Source organism: Lepus europaeus, chromosome 2, assembly GCF_033115175.1.
Source record: "Lepus europaeus isolate LE1 chromosome 2, mLepTim1.pri, whole genome shotgun sequence".
NCBI lineage: Eukaryota > Metazoa > Chordata > Mammalia > Lagomorpha > Leporidae > Lepus > Lepus europaeus.
In genome coordinates, this window is record NC_084828.1 from 53166463 (window position 1) to 53187755 (window position 21293).

At 42.3% G+C, this 21293-nt stretch overlaps 1 protein-coding gene across 4 annotated transcripts in view; it reads left to right on the plus strand.

Annotated features, from left to right (window-relative positions):
* Positions 1-21293, plus strand: part of ST3GAL6 (ST3 beta-galactoside alpha-2,3-sialyltransferase 6) — a 68591-nt gene that overhangs the window by 37763 nt on the left and 9535 nt on the right. For 2 of the 4 annotated variants that reach the window (XM_062206781.1, XM_062206779.1), the window contains exons 3-6: positions 4639-4738; positions 7034-7111; positions 11062-11165; positions 13534-13597. In XM_062206781.1, coding sequence (XP_062062765.1) covers positions 4650-4738; positions 7034-7111; positions 11062-11165; positions 13534-13597 — 335 coding nt within the window. In that variant the 5' untranslated portion in view covers positions 4639-4649. Of the gene's footprint in view, positions 1-3626; positions 3778-4638; positions 4739-7033; positions 7112-11061; positions 11166-13533; positions 13639-21293 lie in introns of those variants that run through there. The other 2 variants (XM_062206787.1, XM_062206792.1) reach the window with 2 other exon arrangements.

Here is a 21293-nt window from a genome sequence, read left to right on the forward strand (position 1 = left end):
CTCGCTCTCTCTCTCTCTCTCTCTCTCTCTTCCTCTCTTCCTCTCTTCCTCTCTTTTCCTCCCTCCCTCCCTCAAACAGAAAAGGACCCAGCAACAAGAAACAGGAACTCAGGTTTGGTGGATTAGCTGCCCATGGCCCGTAAGCAATCCACAGCAACTTGCCCTAACTGTGAGGCTGCTAGTCAGGAGCTCCTCAAGATCCATTTCCTTGGGCTAGGATCTGTTCCAGGGCTTGGCGTGGCTGAGCTGAGGATGGCATCAGGGGACACTTGTAGCTAGGTCAAGAGGAAGTGGGAACCGAGGATCTGGACAGACTGGGTGTGCCTGTGCTCAGCACCTGGAGGGGAGACTGCCTTGGTGTTTACAATGTTGGGATACCCACAAGGTGTTTGTGCTTGATGAATGGAAGAGTGTTTCCAGAATTATTGCTGAACATGCTGCTGACTGTGTGTGTGTGTGTGTGTGTTTGTAGCTGGTTGGAAAAACAAGCTTTCTTTGGTTTGAAAAAGCTTTAGGAGGGCCCCAAAATAAAAATCTGACCATTTTCCAGTGTCCTTCTCTAGGGATTGTTTCGTTTTTACAACAATGCTAGCATGGCTGGGAGGAGCAGGACTGGGAAGAAGAGTGCTCAGAGTTTTGTGGCTGAATTTCAGCAAAGCTTAAATCAAGAAGCCTGAAAGCTCTCTATTTTGACAATCTGTAGAATTAATACTGCGTAAGAAGCTGGTGGGATGAACAAATCAAAGGCATGTTCTGTAATGGTTAGTGCGGTGTGCAAAAGACGGGCCTGTGCCCACGTGTGAAGACTGGTCTAACCAGTAAGATGTGAGTCCTGCTTCTGTTGCTGGTCAGCTCAGGCGCATTAGTATTCTTCCCAGAGCTACAGCTTCCTTAACTGGAAAGTGGGAATTGTGACTTCATTACTTCCCTCCCAGGGACATTGTCAGCCTGACATGAGATGATATACCAAAAGCATTTGTCACGTGCCAAGAACTCATACACGTTAATGATTCAATTCAGCCATCATTCATTGGGCATTTGCCATCTGCTAGGCATGTAGGGGGGAAGCATTAATGCAAAGCATCCAGTTGTGAGGTCTGTAGCTATATTCAGCAGCTATCTCCTTAGAGTCTTCTGTGTGTCCGTATTATTAGACGTGTTGGAAATAAAATGATAGAGAAGACACCATATTGTTATGGTGCTCGCATTCTTCTTGGGAAAATTACTATACAGTCTGTCGTGGACTGTGTATTTCTTCAGCAAATGTGTGTTTCCCTTCCATGGCTCTCATACGTTAGTGTACCTAAGAGTCAAAATGGAGGATGCTTGTTTAAATACACACTCCTGAGCCACAGCCATCCAGATCAAGTGGGGGTTCAGACATGTGCAGTGCAAAGGCCCTGCAGGTACTGTCCCTTGTACTGCCTTAGAGCATCCGCTCCAGCAGCTTCTGAATTTCTCCTTCCCACACACTAGATGCCAGCTGGTACCTCAAGGGAAGTTTTAGATTAGAACTGTCTCTTTTGGGTTTCCCGCATGCCTTTTATCTTGAGAAACAAGATGACACTAAGAATAGAACTCCAAGAAAGAAATGGGAGGGCCTTAAGTCTATTTCTGTCTCCCTTTGACTACGTAATCTGAAGTGACCTTCAGTTTTTTCATTCTTCAAGGAGCAAATAGGCACACCACTTAACAAGCAAAATTTGAGTCTTAAATGAAGTGAAGGGAATACCAACATTTTATGAATTTTAAAAGTCCGCGTACTTTCATTTTTAATTAGGAGGGAAAAACTATTAAGGTTTGGCATATGCTGGGTTCTAGGTCATAGTTTGAGAAGAAATGAACATTTGACCTTTGCCAATGAGTCCTGCTCTCCCTTGCTGCCCTTTATCCACACTGTAAAGGAGTAACGGCTTTGTAACATACAGCTGGTAAAAGGTGTCTTAGGGTCTCTTGGTTTTACGAGTGTCTGTCATGTTACTGTCAATGTTTAATGTCAAGGTCTTGCATCTTGCCTGTTTTGCTAACAGGAGCTATATTCAAGGGCCTTGTTTATGTCTTTTTTTTTTTAATGACATGCACCCCATATTAAGTTCTAAATGGTTTTCCTTTGAATGCTTTAGCTCAAAGAAGATGGTCCTTCCATTTATAGAATTATATAATTAGGGAATTCATTTATTTGTAGAAGCATTTTCCTGTGAGCAGGCAGAGGAACCATATATGTTTATCACAAGGATATCCTTGCTGGCCCTCACCTACTTTGCAGCTTGAATATCAAAGCTTTAAGTTGCTCCAGAAATACAAGTGGCTAAGCTTCCTAAAACTTTTTCAGATGATATGTATCATGGCTTTCCAAGAGCAGTATCATTTTAGCTTTTAAAGGGAAAAAGAATGTGCTACCAAACTTCTTTGTGTTCAGTTAAACCACATTATTAGTGAATCAAAGACAACAAAAGAACAGAAATCTTGCTTCCCTGCACCTCCTTGCTCTGTAATATGTATCAATTACCCAGAGAATGTGTTGTAGAGAATAGATAAGTAAACTGAATTGTAAATACCAACTTTTTTCTTTAGACCTTTATACATTATCCTATCTTATATGTAAATATGTTTTTTGAATATACTGGTAAATTGCATCCTTGTTAGACATTTGCATGAACTGTTATTCTTGGTGGTGCATAACATGTTTAATTTCTGTGTTTAAGCAAGTAGTTGGTAACTATTTTGTCCCACAGTAAACTGCCTTCCAGGACAGTCTAATAACTTAAAGAGGTATAGGGTATGCTCTCACTTTCAACCACATGAACACACTTGGGTAAGCACTGACTTACCTATGACCCCACCCAAGCATAATCTGGCCTTGGGCTATGAATCATATTTTCTGATTTCTAAAGTGTCAACTCTTCATGAGGATTATATATGCTAAATTAGAATTGTGTGTCACTGAAGTTTGCTTGCTTAACTCACTTGTTTATTTGCTTTCTCATGCCATAGCCTTCCTTTCTAATTTATAATAGTGGCTTGTGGGAATGGTGGCTGCCCTAGCAGGAAGAAGTACCAGGTAACACACCTCAAGGAGCAGGCTAAGTCAGATAATCATTAGGGTTTGGGACTATCTAGAGAAGAGCCTCCCACCCTCATGTACTCCAGAGGATCTCAACTCTAAGAAAACCCAGCACAATTTGTTTAAGAAAAGAGTATGATTAGCTTATGAGTAGCCTACTAAAGAAGGCAAGGGAGTGGTTTACTTTTAAGATTCCTATTTGAAATCACTACCGAAAGGAGGCAACATTACATAATCTAATGTTTTGTACTCACATGTGCTAGTCTATATTGCCCTGCTGAAAGTTAATAGATAGAGTAGAGGTGAAATGGTTAACAGGAACCAGAAACTTGATAAGGCAGGCAGGCAGAGAAATGGTTCACCTATTGAAAGTCATTTGCATTGAAATAGATCGGTAATGGGACCATATATTAAATCTGTTTTTGTATTTAATTACATTTCAAAGTTAGCTTTGAAGCAAAAAAAAAAAAAAAAAAGGAACTAAACAAATGTGTTTTAGAAGATTTACAAAATGTATTCCATGATGTTTTTCTTTTTTTTCTTTTTGACACTTACATTCTAGAAAGGATTGTATCCATGTTTTTGCCTGTCTACAAATGTGCAAAGAATGATACTGTTAATTCAATACAGAAACAAGCAAGTACTTGGCTTACTACACCATGCTGAGGTTGAAAAATTAAATCAGTGCATCTAGAAGTATGTAAAAATTGATGGTATGGGCAATATTTTTTAGTAGCTTTATTTCTTTGGCTTTTCAAAATTAGAAAATCGAGTCATATAAGTTATAGTATATATAATTTAAAAGTCATTTCAAGTACTGATGAAATATTCACATCTTAAGGTATGTACTCACTTTCTGATGAGAGGGACAAAATGAATATTCATCTGTGTTTCTGAAAAATGTTTTGGATATGGAACAGATGTGTAAAATTTTGTTCTGAAGGAATGTTTTTCTTTCTTTTTTTGTTTTTTAAAGATTTATTTATTTGAAAGTGTTAGAGATAGGTAGAGACAGAGAGAGGTCTTCCATCCCCTGGTTCACTCTCCAAATTGCTGTAATGGCTGGAGCTGAGCTGATCCGAAGCCAGGAGCTTCTTCCAAGTCTCCTACATGGGAGCAGGAGCCCAAGCACTTGGGCCATCCTTTGCTGCTTTCCCAGGCACATCTGCAGGGAGCTGGATGGGAAGTGGAACCGTCTGTACTCGAACCGGCACCCATATGGGATGTCAGCACTACAGGTTGGGGCTTTAACCTGCTGTGCCACAGTGCTGCTCCCCTCCCCCTTTTTATTTCTTACCTAACTTGAGAAAGTAGTAGGGAAGCCCCTAGCTTGAAAACCATGGAACTGTACATTGGTGTAAACACTTCTCATGTTGTGTTGGATTCATTGACAGGAGGACAGTCAGAAGAAACATGTTTTCTTTTTTCTGTACATTTTTTAGTATTTCCAAAATTAAAGGCCTACATCATTTCTTCTATTCCTTCTATATATGCTTATTCACTAGTGCTTATATTTGAATCACTGTGAGATTCTACCTAACAGTCTTCACTTTTGGACTTCTCTTGTGTTTCAGGTGGGCCAGCCATGAGAGGGTACCTCGTGGCCATATTTCTGAGTGCTGTCTTCCTCTATTATGTGCTGCATTGTATATTATGGGGAACAAATGCCAACTGGTAAGTTTCACCTTACTACTGACACTCTAGTTTGGGAATTATGTTTATCTGTCTCTTTCATTTCCCCATCACACACATACACACACACACTGTACTGGAGGAACCTATTAAAAAAGAAAGCCTATGACATTGTAACATTTTGACTCTTCTCTAGATTTACCTTATAAATTGAGATTTTAGCATTCCAGTGTCCTATAGGTTATACCTGTAACAATTTAAAAACTGGCAAGCAAGCCCTTTTTTGCCTCTCCAGGGAAAGGATAGGATTGAGCATCTTTGGGACATAACATTCTCTAATTATGTGGTTATTCATCCCTTTGAATTAATGGAGTAATTTTACAATTCAGTGATACTTGACTTTTAGAGACCAAAATGCTTAGATAAGAGATTGTTGATAAAATATGGACATTGCATATGGTTTCTTCTGTTTAAAATACTTGGTAAATGGTGACATATGTATCATTTTAAATAGCTTTGACTTGAAATATCACACATGAAACTGAAGAGGCACAGATAGTTTTCCTGTGGAGAACGCATCTCCAAGTTTTTTAACCTTCCCACTGTCAGTTCTTTGGCTAAGAACAAAGTTTCAATGACCTTTAGATCTTGAATGGGTGGTAGTACATAATTAAATCCAAATAAACCACATGGCAGCTTCCTGTCTTAGACAAAGGGGCAGTATTTTTTTTTTTTTGCCAGTGTTTCAATAATAGATCCTACATCATGTTTTTAGCTTGTGCTTAGGAGATTAAAAAATGATGTGTTTGCATTTAATTTCATCACTACTTGAAGATAATTTTAATACTTTTCATTGAAGGAAGTTAGGCAAGTGACCATAAGAAAAACTCCAATGCCCAGTGGATGTGTTTGGCCCTGAAGTTTTAGACTTTGGACCTAAATTTCGGGCTACAGCCCTTTGAAGTCTGTACCACAAGGCTTTATCTCTCCGTCTCTGTCACATCCTGTCTCTGTCCCACACTTGGTAGTGGGAGACAAAAATAGAAGTGAAAGCCTTTAAAAAGCTTACTAGATTGCTGCTTTCCTATAAATTTCTATTGTAGGTCACAGGGGAATGAAACAGAAGATAATGAAAAGGCTCTGAATTCAGCACAGTCTTTTGTCATCAGAATTTGAGGACTGTCCAAATTAAGCTAACACATTACCCCAGTCTCAGAAAGTACCGTGGGAAACCACCCCTGGTGGGTGTTTCTGCCATGAACTTGCTTCCTTAAAGGCTATCTCAGACAGATAATTATCCTTTTGAAAAAAAAAAATCCAAAATTTTCTTTACAATATCCTAAAAGTTTTTTTTTGTTTAAATGACTTCAAATAATACATGAAATAATATACCTCATTTTGTCCTCTGAATGTAATTCAGCTTTTGTGGCTTCCTGTGCTGGTCTACCACGTTTATGCATCCTCTCTACATATAACTCGAGGGGTCCCTGCCATTTGTGACATTTACCAAAGAGGTTTCCCTGCATGAGGACATTATTAGCCTTATGTTCAGACATGAAGCAGTTCTAACTATGGGGGATTTTGTACACACACACACACACGACAGGAAATTGTGTTTATTTAGGCTATTTCTTTGTTTTAATCCTGCTGATTACAGAAGAAAATTCACCAATTTTCTTCTTATATATTGATTCTTTACATAACTGATGACCATTAGTAAGTTCTTGCATTAAGCTATTTTTCTTGGCTAAGTCTAGATCCTGCCTCCCCACACCCTCTTTATTTATTTTAATTGTTGGGCTCTGTCATGTTTGACAATACCCCTTTAAACTGTGGAGACAAGTACTCCATTCAGGAGATGGGCAAGGGCCTAACCTGTGTCGGTGTGGACTCCAAACAGTGTGACGTGTGGAATCCACAGGATCACAAGGCCGGGTTTGTGGGACCTGCTCAGGTCAAGTGTTTCTGGTGTTTGTTGCCAGTAGATACCCCTGATGTGTGCACCCGGGCTGAGTTTGGTTTCTCAGGCTTTGGGGGGCTTATACGAAGCAAGCCTGGTGTGGCTTCCGCAGTGTGTAATTCTAGTCTTCCCTCGGGGCCCCCTGAATCACGGCTCTGTGTATCGCTTCTGGGTCACTGGGCATCTCAGCCTTGCCCCTGTCCCCTGCCTTACACCCATGAGTCCTCAAGGGCTGCTGGACTTGGAAGAGGTCCTGTCAGACCCAAGGGGCTGCTGGGAGGAACTGTAGTGGCACTGAGTGGTTCCCAGGGCATTTGCTTCCCTTTGGGCGGGCTGCCCAGTTCTGGTTTCTGACCGACACTATTTTTGTCTTGTAGGGTTCCACCTGTGGAGATGAAGCGGAGAAATAAGATCCAGCCTTGTTTATCAAAGCCAGCTTTTGCCTCCCTCCTGAGGTAAAAATACACAAGATGAAAACCAACTAACCAAACAAACCCCTGTGGCATACAGAATGTTCAAGCTGTTTTAATCATTTCCTATACTTGTTTTAACTTACCCCTATGAATCTTAGCAGTATAAAGTGGATGCCCCAAATTTAAGGAAGATCTTGAATATCCTGTTTCTGTTTGTGTTCTTAGAGCTCTGCATGTGTTTTAAGAAAAAGCATTGAAGAACTCAATCAAACCAGTGTTCTTTTCACACAGGTGACATTAGAGAGGACTATTTGTGTTTGATCATAAAAAAGTAGAAACGTTCTTTGGGGTTCTGTTTTTTCTCCTTGTCCACAAGTTAATTTGTATTGTTATTTATTTATTTTTTATTTTTTATTTTGGGGTGGTTTCTTCCCCCCTTGCCTCTAGGTTAAATCTCGTGCTTAGAAATTTTCTCTTTTTACTGTTAGTGAACTACGTAGAATGTAAATAATCATTACACATTGTGGTTGTCAGTACTCATCGAGAATTTGCTCTTCCAACCACAAATGCTCTTTTCCACTGCACCCTGACTTTCACAGATTACTGGTCACAATGCTTCAAGATAACGGGAAGTAAATGACAGCCTGGTCTGGGCGTGTTTAATTGTGTAAAATAGGCACAGGCTCTTTAAACTTTTTCCATTAAGCATCAAGAATTCATACTTTCTTCTAATATACAAAGGGTTCTACAAAGAGCTCATGGGAATATGTGAGAAAACTACATGTGAGTTTCAAATATTTTTTGCTCCAAAATGAACTGTTACTTCCATTTTACCACAAACTTTACAAAATACTCCCGTCATACTGTGCCTGTCCATTATCAGTTCTGAATACTTTGGGCTTAGAGATTCCTTTAAAATCAATCAGCTCTCTGGAAAAGTGCATGCATTGAGTTGTTTTTGCATACAATGCCTGTCACCTATCCCTGGGTGTGTGTCCTATTTGGACTACTGCACAATGAGAAAGGTCTTCGTAAAGCTTTTTTTTTTTTTTTTTAAACCATCTCTCATCTCATTTTACTTTGGAATCCTGTATTCATATTTCTAATAAGAAAAACAAAACATTTTTAGCCTTTGTAGTCCAGATACCCTGCATTCTGTTCTATTTAGTTTAAAAAAAATATTCTGATCATGATACAGTTTGATTTCCTGAGCCATTTATGAGTTGTGGACTACAAATGAAAATATTACTTTAGGATCAAGGTACTCTGTAACTTTAATGAGCAAAGATTTCCTTCTTGTGAAAATTGGAAAAAGGTTAAAGTATTTATGCAAGAATGCTCAGCAGGCTACAGTTTGAGCACAACTGATTTGCATTTGTCATGTGAACAGCATGAGGGCAATTTTCTGAAGTGTGCTGGTTCTCAGCCACAGAGCAGAAGCAGCAGCCATCAGGAGACACTCTGCTTGGAAACATGGAGCTGTTGCCTGCAGCGTGCTACAGAGGACTCCTTCCCTTAGAATTAGGCTTGGGAGTGAATTTCACCTAGTGACCTCAGAGGAGTTACTTCGCTTCCTATAGCCTCAGCTTCATCCACATTGATGGCTTCATTTTGCCATGCTTTTCAGGCCTTTGTAGAAATGACAGTCACAGGAATCTAATGTCATACAATGTACTGTGATGTAATATCATACATGTAATACAATGTAATGTAACAAATGTTCCAGATAAGGCTGCTGCTTACCCAGCTCCTGCCATGCCTGAAGTTGATGCCAAAGAATTATTTAGAAATAAAATGTGGGTCACCTAGAACAAGGTCCTGACTGGGAATAGACAGCAGTAATTAGTTACTATCATTAACACTTTCAGCGACTCAGAAGAAAGTCGTCATTGGTGCAGTTATTTAGGGTTCAGTTTTCCAAGTAAGACTGAGAGACTGTTGAGCCTCCCAACCCTCAGGAAGGTGACCTGATGCCTCCTCTTCCCAAAGCAGATCCTGAACTCGAGCATCAACATTGCTATAGAAAGAACTTTTGTAGGTTGGCTGGACCCTTGAGGCTCCTGCATTCATTATCACAACTGAATTTGGGATGTGCTTCATATCTCCGGCAGGGAGATCTGGTCTCTCTACTGGTGTCCTTGGTCTGACTGCAGAGTGATCTCTTTTTTTTTTTTTTAAAGACTTTATTTATCTATTTGATAGGTGGAGTTAGAGAGAGAGAGAGAGAGAGAGAGAGAGAGAGAGAGAGAGAGAGAGAGAGAGAGAGAGAGAAAGGTCTTCCATCTGCTGGTTCACTCTCCAAGTGGCTGCAACGGCTAGAGCTGGGCTGATCTGAAGCCAGGAGCCAGGAGTTCCTCTAGGTCTCCCACATGGATGCAGGGGCCCAAGCACTTGGGCCAGATTCCATTGCTTTCCCAGGCCATAGCAGAGGGCTTGATCATAGGAGGAATAGCCAGGATTAGAATCAGCACGTGTGTGGGATGCTGGCACTGCAGGCAGGGGTTTAGCCTGCAGTGCCACAGTGCTGGCTCCCAGAATGAGCTCTTCTTCCCACTCTGAAGACAATAAGCTCCTGTGACTTGCCCAAGTCCAGTGGCTCCTGAGTGGCAAAGCCAGGATAAAATTGCAGCTATTTTATGCTGGCTGACCTGCTTTTTATTTCTAGTTGGTCAGTCTTACAGCCTTCTGAAACGTCAGCATCACTCTGGTCTCCACCTGCAGGTTTTAGACTAGGTAAGCAAAAACCTGCTATGACAGGAGAGATGGTACCAGATGTGGGGCTGCGGTAAGGATTAGCTAGATTTGTCCTGCGGTGTGTAGGCAGCGTGCAGTCCTTCTGGTGGTGAAAACAGCATTTTAGTGTGAATTTTAGGACACTTTCCTTTTCCTAAATAAAACCTAAACCCTATTTTTTTCCTCCTGTTTCATAATGGTCCGTATAGGAGTTTGCTTTCCATTGCTTTAACAAACTACCTGAGGCTGGACACTTTACAAAGAAAAGAGATTTTTTTTAGCTCAGTGCTGGAGGCTGAAAATTGAAAGCACATAGTGCAGGCTCTGGCGAGAACCACCTTCCTGGCCTTGCTGTGCCAGGTCATTCCAGGTGGGATTATGGTGTTAATGTGTATAAAAGGGAGAGCACCTGGTGACACGGAAAGCCATAGAGTGAAGGAGGCTAGTCTTGCTCTTTTCTAACAACTCTGGCAGCAACTAACTGGAATCCCACATGAACAATGTTAATCACTTCCCAGGGCAATGTCCCCAGTGACCTACTACTAGGCTCCGCCTCTGACAGGTCCCACAACCTCTTACATGGCTGCATTGGGAACCATGTTGCCAATACAGAACTCGGGGAGGACACATTCAAACCCTAACAGTTCCTTAGACAATTGATTTGGAGTTGAAATTCATTTAATCACTTAATAACCATGTGTTGCCTGCCTGGTCTGTGCCAGGCTCTAACAGTGAGAAAAGACCACGGATAGTCCTGCCTTCATCAAACTTTGTCCCTTGTGAGAAGGGAAAAGCACACAGAAAAAAGACAAATGCCATAATTCTTGTTCTTAGGTAAATCGTAATTTAGCAATAATACGAAAAGTTGGATTCTAGCCAAATCTAACTTTGGACCCATTTTTGTTTTCACAGCTGATACAGGCATACACAAATGATACTTTAAAATTTAGGGATGGCTTGGGATCAATACTTTTATTACTTCTTTTCTTTGTGTATAAGGCTCTGATTGGTTTGCTTTTAAATTTTGTTTTCATTCCCTGAGGTGTAATGTTTAGAGCCCAGTGCTTGGAGAGTGTTTCTGTTCTTGTGTAGTTCCATTGCACATCCTATTCCATGGAATATTAAATACAGTTTAAAATTATTTCTAAAAAATTCTAATTCTACATTTACCTACAGTTAACATGACTTACATACTTCAGTTATTTTTGGCTGCAATTTTAAAGCATTTGACAAGATTTTTCTTTATCCTTTCCTTCCAGGTTTCGTCAGTTTCACCCTTTTCTGTGTGCAGCTGATTTTAAAAAGATTGCTTCCTTGTATGGTAGTGATAAATTTGATTTGCCCTATGGGATAAGAACAACAGGTCAGTGGTGTTATTCTTACCCTGCCTTGTTAAAGTTGAGTGGTGTTTGATGAGACTCACTGCTTTGTGTAAACTTAAGGCCTTTGAATCCTTCGGCTTCCCAATGATTCCTAGGTGGTATGATTTTGGGATGGGATGAAGGGAGTTATATTTTTAAATAGAAATCTCCACTCCTTTGAAGGCAGTGTAGACTAAAAGCAATAAAGAAAGTGGGTTTTTTTTTTTATGTTATGAGAAACTGCTTTTTAATTCTGTCACTGTGTGATTAATGAATTCTGATGCCTTACTTTATTGTATGTTAGAATTAACATGAGGCCGGCGCCATGGCTCAATAGGCTAATCCTCCGCCTTGCGGCCCCGGCACACTGGGTTCTAGTCCCGGTCAGGGCGCCGGATTCTGTCCTGGTTGCCCCTCTTCCAGGCCAGCTCTCTGCTGTGGCCCGGGAAGGCAGTGGAGGATGGCCCAAGTGCTTGGGCCCTGCACCCCATGGGAGACCAGGAGAAGCACCTGGCTCCTGCCATCGGATCAGCGCGGTGCGCCGGTCGCAGTGCGCCAGCTGCGGCAGCCATTGGAGGGTGAACCAACAGCTAAAGGAAGACCTTTCTCTCTGTCTCTCTCTCTCACTGTCCACTCTGCCTGTCAAAAAATAAATAAATAAATAAATAAAAATTAACATGATAGCCCTGAGGGTTAGTTGTCACCCCTACTCTCAATTTCCCCCATTTCACCGCTTTACCTGTCAATTTTATTTTATGTATTTCTTTTTATTTTTTGAAAGATTTATTTATTTATTTCAAAGGCAGAGCAACAGAGAGGCAGACAGAGAGAAAGAGAGAGCTAGAGAGACAGAGAGAGAGAGAGGTCTTCCATCTGCTGATTCACTCCCCAAATGGGCACAATAGCCAGAACCAGGAGCTTTTTCCGGGTCTCCCATGCTGATGCAGGGACCCAGGGACTTGGGCTATCTTCCATTGCTTTCCCAGGCCATAGCACAGAGCTGGATTGGAAGTGGAGCAGCCAGGACTCAAACTGGTGCCCATATGGAAGGCTGGCACTGCAGGCAGTGGCTTTACCCACTATGCCACAGCACCAGCCCCTATTTTGTTTATTAGCAAGTCTCAACTCCTTGCTTAATTTTTTTTTTGACAGGCAGAGTTAGACGATGAGAGAGACAGAGAAAAAGGTCTTTCTTCTGTTGGTTCACCCCACAAATGGCCGCCATGGCCGGTGCGCTGCACCGATCCGAAGCCAGGAGCCAGGTGCTTCTTCCTGGTCTCCCATGTGGGTGCAGGGCCCAAGCACTTGGGCCATCCTCCATTGCCTTCCCGGGCCATGGCAGAGAGCTGGACTGGAAGAAGAGCAACCGGGACAGAACTGGCTCCCTAGCCGGGACTAGAACCCCGGGTGCCGGAGCCGCAGGTGGATGATTAGCCTAGTGAGCCGTAGCGCCAGCTCCTTGCTCAATATTTTAATTTAATCAATATGTATGTTATTTTTGTATTCTAATGACAAATACTCTTCCTTCTGCTAACTTAGAATTGGTTGGCCTATTTATATAGCTTTAAGTCCAAAAATTTTTTACAAGATTTATTTATTTATTTGAAAGAGAGAGAGGGAGGGAGGGAGGAGAGAGAGAAAATCTTTCATGTACTGTTTCATTCCCCAATAGCCCCAACAACCAGTTCTGTGCCAGGCCAAAGCCAGGACCTTCACTCACGTCTCCCATGTAGGTGGCAGTGACCCAAACACTTCCACTGTTTCCCCAGGTGCATTAGCAAGTAGCTGGACCAGAAGTGGAGCAGCTGGGTCATGAACTGTTTGTCCATATGGGTTGCCAGTGTTGTAGGCTATGGTTTAACTGGCTATGCCACAATGCTGGCCCCTAAGTCCTAGATTGTTGAGAGACCTTAAGAGCTGAAGACATGATAAGTTTACAGTTTAGTGAATTACATTGTGTTTGTTCAGCTGATCTTGGAGTGTTGCCTGTTTGTTTTCATATTTTAAAAATATTTTGCCAATAATTTGATAATTCACTTGGTTTGAACTTAATATTTCTGTGCTAACATCAGTTTAAGAATTATCTCATAATGCTAATTTCTTGATGTTTTAGAATGAGTGTTTTTAGATGAAGCTTCTTATTCGGGTGGGGGGGTTTGGAAAGTGTCTTTAGAATATGAAGCATTTTGAATGTGTCATAAATGGGTAATGATGACTCATTGCAGTCATAACGTTAGCATTTCACAGAATAAATCATATGTGGCTATACCATTTGGAAATGGATTTGGTGGGGAGGAAGCAGTGTGGCTTACTATGTACCTAAAAAGTCGTGTTTGTCCTTTTATTCATAATACTCCATTTGTTTTCTAGCGGAATATTTTCGACTTGCTCTTTCAAAACTGCAGAGTTGTGATCTCTTTGATGAGTTTGACAAGTGAGTTTACTTCCTTGCTTCTGTCTGACTTGTAGCTTTAGGTAAGGTGGTTCAAAATTTGTACCCCAAGGGATGTAAAATGTATTTACTCAGGAAAGTCCCATAGTATTGTGCATTGTACATACTAAAATATTTAGTTCTTTCTGTAACACTTAAAATAAACCACAAAATTAATTTAACATCTGTATAACTGGTTGACTCAAAAGTTTGTAGAGAATATTAATGATGAGCAGTCCCTAGTCAGGACACTGTTAATCCATCATCATCTTTTCTAAGTTGTTGCTGCTTAAGAATTAACACCTGCTGTGGATCAGTTCACAGCCTCCCTTCCTGGGCTGTTTCCATACCTTCCCATACATTCTCCAAAGTATTCACGGAGACTCTTCTGACTCACTTGTCTGGAAGGTTCAACATTATTTTGTCAGCATCTCTCTTTCTTTCTATAAAGAGTTATATTTGAAGGTAGCAGACAGCTTGCTCATAAATACATTTTCTGATTACAAAGGTAATTTAGTTTGTAGAAAATTTTCTATAAATTTTTCTCTAACCACATATTTACTCCCACTTATGTCTCTTGGCAACTTCAGACAAAGCAGTCAATACGACCCTGCCCACCAACCGCACTCCACTCCCTCCCAATACAATAAGAAACAGGCATAGGCTAATAGTGGATAATGAGGAGGGGCACACTCTCTGTGACCAAAGGGGAAAAGAGGAAAAAAAAAAAGTGAATCCCATAGAAATTGAATTGCCAAGGATAAGCTTCTTGGTAGGTAGACTCATGTTACAGAGGTAGATTTATTACCAAGGTGTTCATCTATTCTTTAGAACGTGACTAGTGGGCCAGACTGATAATATGAGCACTCTATCAATGTCAGACCTCTGTTACAAAGGAACATGGCAGAATTTCCCCTCTTGCCCAAGAGAATAGAGGTGCTGTTTGATGGGTGCAGAAGGTAGGAGGCAGAGATGATAAAGTGGAAATGGAGTTTCTGAACAGAACAGGAGGAACAGAAGGAGGGTTTAGTTCCAGTTTATCTCAATTTTCTCTGTCGTGGATTTGGACTATTAAAGTGGGGATTATGTAATGTGCCTTCATTCATCTCCACTTGTAAAATTTATAATTTGAAACACCTGATCAAATTTGACTTTATCAACAGCAACCATGTCTTTTTTCCGATCTGAACTTTTATGTGGCTCTCATTTGTAGAATGTTATTTTGTACAGATTTTAAACATGTACTTCACGTGAATTCTCTCTCATTTTTAAGTGGGGAAACTGAAGCTAGATAAATGGACATAGTTTTTTACAGCTGGTAGATGCCAGAGCTTGGACATGCACCTACAATGTTCTAACTCCAGTGCCTGGAGTTAGGAATGATAATGACTGTTCCTTGTATGCTTGCAGCAAGTGTCTCAAACATCTGTAAAGATCGTGACCCTGTAAATGTGAGATCCTGTCAGGATGCTTGAGGGTATCTGACTAGAAGTTTCATCCTTGCCTGGCTTCTTAGAATGAGACAGTGTTTTATTTAGTTGCTTCCACAGCGGCTTTGCCCACAGGTGCTGCTCCATTCCTATGTGCCTTGGCCAGGCTATTTCCTGTCTTCTTGCCAACTTGGTCTTGTTGCCTCCCTTCCTCTTTCCCTCTTTGGTCACGGAGAGTATGCCCCTCCCCATTATCCACTATTAGCCTATGCCTGTTTCTTAGCTTTACCTGTATTGGGAGGGAGTGGAGTGCGGTTGGTGGGCAGGGTTGTACTGACTGCACAACAGTGCTTTGTCTGAAGTTGCCAAGAGACATAAGTGGGAATAAATGTGTGGCCAGAGGCTTTTAGATAGTGAAAGGCAAATATCCCTGTAGGGTCTCCACTGAGGAGCAGTGTTGCTTTGTCAGCTTTGTTGAATTGTTTGACTTGTACATACTTGTTCTCCAGAGATTTCAGAAAGACTATTTTGAAAATAGATAAGGATATGATAATTTTTGGGAAGGATTCACTTATACTAAATTTTACCTATATTTTAAATGAGCCATAAGCCATTCTGCGCTTGTCTGGTGACAAAGTACAATGCAATTTTAAAAAATTTATATTTAGTTACCTGAGCAATTCATTTCCAGCAAATGGTAGAGAGGAAAAATATACTAAATCTGCCTAAATATTGCCACCTAGTCAACTCAGTTTGTCCCCTAAGTGATCAACACAGCTACCATTTCTCTTCCTGGCCTGGGGAAGATGCTCTGGGAGAAAGATGTCTGAGGACAGCAGAGATTTAGACTCCCCTTGGCTGAGAGACCTCTCCCTGAGCCCTCGGCCTGTGGAGCTGGGAGGAGGAAGAAGCCTGTTGGCTTGGGCTGGTTAGCTCTTGGTCACGATCTTCAAGTCAAAGACAAGGGGCTGAGGTGGAGACAGCTGAGATCTGCCCGTTCAGTCCCCTTCACTCTTGTTCTGCACTCTCTACTGATGTTTATGTAGCTGCTGGCTGTTTCTTTCCCTGTGCTCTGGAAGACACGACTTGCTTTTGCAGACAGCCGCTAAGGACAGCTCTTTCCCCTAAATTTTATTCTTTCTCTATCCTTTTTTTTCCTTTCAGAATGGCTCATACTTTTTTTGTTGTTATGCATCCAAATACTTGAAGGTTCCACCAGATAAATGTGATAGTTTTGTTCAGAGATCTTGTCCAGTATGCATGAGGCCCTCTCTTGGGACAGGTGCCACTATGACAGTTATGTCTGTAAGATAGATATTTTTCTCTTTCTCCCGTGGCCGCCACGGCCGGCACTGCGCTGATCTGAAGCCAGGAGCCAGGTACTTCTTCCTGGTCTCCCATGCGAGTGCAGAGGCCCAAGCAATTGGGCCATCCTCCACTGTCCTGGGCCACAGCAGAGAGCTGGACTGGAAGAGAAGCAACTGGGACCAGAACCCAGTGCCCATATCGGATGCTGGTGTGGCAGGTGGAGGATTAACCAAGTGAGCCACGGCGCCGGTCCCTCTGCCAATCCTTAATATATACTGCTTCCTCCACAGGGTCCAATGAAATTGTTGGACTTCCATCTGTCACTTCTTTGTTCCTGCCAGTGGTGATGAGGAAAGGGCAAAGGCATGTCCCCACCATTTAAAACTTCCTTCTTCCTTCTTTAAGTACATCTGTCAGAAATCACATAGAATACTTCCAAGGGAATCGACAAACGCTACATACCAGGGCTTTCCCCCTTCTTACCCCAGAGAACTGATTGGTAAACATTTACTGGCAACTGCTGATTACATAGTATTGGTAGGTGTCAATCACAAGGCCCCACTGAGCTGAGAGGTGGACTAGAAAATGTAGCCTTTATTGCAGATGATTCTGTGCCCAGCATTAAAAACAGTGAGTCCTATTTTAAGGGACAAAGGAGACATTAGTGAAGGGCAATTAGCCATCCTTATCAGTAAATGCCATTATTTTCCTGGTCCCATCTATTTTTGTGCCTGGTCACTTTCAGGATTCTGAAGTCAATTATATAAATCTGCCCTGTTACATAAAGCTCAGGGCATCTTTGCTTTATGCTGCTGGTGTTGATTTCTCAAGACCTCCTGTTTCTCACTTTATTCTCCAAAACACATTAACACAGCACTACTGTGTTCAACCAACTTCACTATAGATTAAGGATTTAAGGGAATTCAGCAAAAAAAAAAAAAATGGTAATACTTAGTATCCTCGTCCCTGGGATTGTCGCTTTCTCATCAGTGGGCGCTCATCCTCTGCAAGCCAGAAGCAGCAGAAGCCCTGAAGCCCAAAATCTTTGCCCCCACTTGAAATGCACAAAGCAGCTCCCTACTCCCAGCCCTACTGCTGCCTTCTGAAAGCAGGCCAGATTGGGAGGCAAATGCGTTATTTCTGGAAAATAGGTGGTTATACAATAACTACACATAACGGATGCACCTGTGACAAGTCAGTTGGCTGCTGCATGGATGAGGATTTGTAGAAGCTACCCGGTTGGTCACTCAAGCAGAATTCATTATGTCAGCACCAATACAGCTGGGTTAGATTGGCTACCAGCCAGGGCAGGAAATGTAAATATATATATACACACACACACACACACACATATTAGCAGTGTAGGTATTGAAAGAAGTCTCAATTCTGTGAGGCATACCAATGCCTGTGTCCCTACTTTAGACATCCTTCTGTTCTGTACAGTTTCTCTACATGGCAGCCTTTCAGCCAGGGAGAACTGGAGGCTGAAGGGAAACTGATCAACAGTGAGTCACATGTAGTGAAGGTGCAGGTGTGGCCGTAGCCTGTTGCCTAGTGTCTGTGGGGTCAGGCATCTGGTAGAGAGACAGATACCGTGGGATACAGGCCAGAGTAAAGGGTCACAGAAAAGAACAACAGTCAAGGCTTCAACGATTCTCTGACTTCACAAAAAGGAAAACGGAGTAGTCGGGTCACTAGGCCAAGGTCCCAGAGGTGCTAAGCCAGAACTAGAAGCCAGATCTCCACCCCCAGGTCTCTTTCACTGGGTTTTAAGTCTTCTGGCTGCAAGTAATAGTTTCCTAAGGGTGATTTAAACAAAGAGAACATTTATTATCCTCCATATTGCATAGAAATACGGTTCCAGAAGGCCAGGCATCCTGCTCAGAGCTTCATATACTGCAGATCACAACTCCAGGGAGTGCCAGTTGCCCACTTAGTTGTCTGAATGATGTTCCCTAAGGTTGGACTTTGTACAACCTGAACATCTGCTGGAAGCGCTTCTGGTGGTGGGATTCCGTTAGTGGCTCAGCGATGGCAAGGCTCCAGCGTCGCTCTTCTGTGACACTCTTCTCCTCAGAGTTGCAAGATGGCTGTGTCACATCCGTGTCTAGGTAAAAAGGAAGGAGTGGCTGAAAAGAGAATGTTCTGCTTACCCATTCTTCTACCAGGGGCAAAAGTCTTTCCAAAAGCATGGAGCAGGCTGCTGTAATTTCTTACTTCCCATAGGCACGTGGCTATCTTGAAACCCTCGATTGGCAGCAGAAAGGAGCTCACCAGTGCAGGCTTAGCAAGGCAGGGCTAGCAAGGCACACAGTGTGATGGTGTGGGATTATGATCAGTAGGGTCTGCCATGTACTGTTACACTGAAGAGGGGATAAGTGAATGCCAAAAAGCATTCAGAAAAGAAGATCCTCTGAAAGGAGCAACTGAAGTTGACTCTCTCTGTACTGATTGTGTTGACATTTCCCTGTGCACACAGCAGGATCTCCTCCAGCTCTAACTTTATAACATACATGCCTTTCACCTGGGAGAAGTAGAATCTCTCACCACTACTGTTCTAGCAGCTTTGCAGATTTTCCATTAACAGGTTCAGGCACTCTGGAATTATTTTGTTTTCTGGGTGAGCAGTTTTTTGGATCATGTGCATAGTCTTTACCAGTTTCCAAGGTTGGGGGAGGAGTTACAGGTACCTGCTTCTGCAGACACAAAGTAAGAAAATGACCTCCACACACTCGATGTCACAACTAAGCAGGTTTCTAAAATGCTAATGAATTGGGAAGCTGTAACTGGAAGGATACAGAGATATAAGTGATACTGCTGTTTTTGTTTCTGGGGACTCACAACTCATGGCAGCTATTTGTGCATGAAAGTTGTATTAATTAAATGTGGTGAAGTTAAACAGTCACCCAAAGGACACCAGAAGTCACTGTTGTACACCAAAGGAGGCAGGGGCATACAGAAGCCCAGACCAACTGGACGAAATCAAGGAAGAATAAATAAGACTTTTCGTAGCATGTGGGTACCTGCTGGGGAGACGCAGAGGAAGCCATGACTTGTGAGGGATGTGGTTCAGAGAGTTTATCTGTACTACTTGTATTTTTCAAGAGCCATGATGCAACTCTGGCTACTAGTAGTAGATATGATTGGCAGAGAGTAGTCCTAGGCACACTCTCCAAAGGGCTTCTAGAATTACATATGATCCTCATCATCTGCTCAATGTTCTCCTTGTGGGGCAGCAGTCCTTTGTTGAGTTTCCAGGAGAACCCTGCAAATGTGCTTGTGGCTTGCACATCTGGCCTTTGCCTCTACATGCCTGGTATAGTTGGCCACGTAGCCTGATGTCAGACTGGGGACTCCAGGCTGGCATGGATGCTTGAGCCCCAGGTGTACCTGAGCTCAGGGCAAGGGAGCTCATCCCCTCCACAGGGGACTAGGCCAGCCTCCGTTGGAGAGAGACAGTTAGGCTAGTTACCATCATTACAGATATTCATGCCTCACCCCATGCAGGTTATCTAATACAAACTGTTATTTCAATCCTGTCTGTTCTTAGCCACCCCTCCATTGTCTAGCATTCTCTGCAGAAAGATGGAGCCAGCTTCAGGAGGTTCAGCCTCTGGTGTGCATTACACTGACCGCAAGGTTATGGAAAGGTCTTGCAAGCTGTAGGTGTGGGAATGCATTGTCCCCTGCTGGAGAGCCTTCCTGGGATGTGTCTGGTGAGGATCATGGCCACCATACCCCGAGAAGAAGGGTTCTGAATATCCAACAATGCTCCCATCTCAACCGTGGTCCCAGCAAAGAGGAATTTTAATAAAGTTGACTTCCTGAAATTGGGATTGAAGTCAAACTTGTTTATGGAAGTGTCCAGAGAAATATATTGTTTTCTTAGTTAAAAACAGATTTCAAAAATAAACACCTCTGGTACATATTGTGACCTGGAACAAGTCCATGATGGGAGGTTTCCAGCACACCCTCCAATGCCTTTCCACCCTCTACTCCCCGACCCCTGCCTCCTGTGAAACTCATCATACTTGTTCTTGTCTGATGAAGTAGAAACCAATTTAGGCAGGATTCTAATATTTGAGAGCTAAGAGAGCTCAATTAAAATGAGTAGAAACTTGTGTGTTTTGCTTCAAAGGCTTATTTATTTGAAAAAGAGGAGAGACAGAAATCTTCCATCCACTAGTTCACTCCACAAATGGCCACACCAACTGGGGCTGAGCCAGGCTGAAACCAGGAGCCAGAAGATTCTTCTGGGTCTCCCACGTGGGTAGCAGAGGCCCAGGGATTTGGGCCATCTTCTGGTTCTTTCTCAGGAACATTAGCAGGGAGTTGGATCCAAAGTTGAGCAGCTGGGACTTGAACCAGTGCCCATATGGGATGACGGTGCTGCAGGAAGCAGCCCCAAAAAGTGTTTTTAGTTTATGTTGAAACTTAGATGAGCTATACAAATTCTCCATTAAAGAAGTAAACTTACAGTGCAAAAATGTGTACATTCTCTTTTCTTAATCTGAAAAGGCCAATGCTTGGCTCTTCTAAATAGTTCCTGCATCTCTAGGATTTGGGATTTTATAGCATTTATATAATTTTGCTGCTTGTTCATTTCCTAAAATCTTTGAGGTCTGCTAATTTCATGGTTTTTGAGGAACACTGTTTTTCTTCAGACTTTTCATGATTGCCCTACAATGGCAACCTCAACAGCCTTCCCTTCTGCAGTTTTGTTTCCTGGAGGAGAGGGACAGGACCTATTTTTGTCATTTCTCTGGCCTGGTCTTGCAGTTGTAAGAGCTGGGAGACAGAAGGGCCAAGGCCATGTTTACTGAGAGCAAATGGTATACGATCTATGGTTCTAGGCAGATCCCAGCTGGCAACAGGAGGTCCCCCTTTGTGGCCTATCTTATGGTTCTGATTCAGGAACATACAGTGAAGTTTTTGTTTGTACTGGTTAACTGCCAACAACC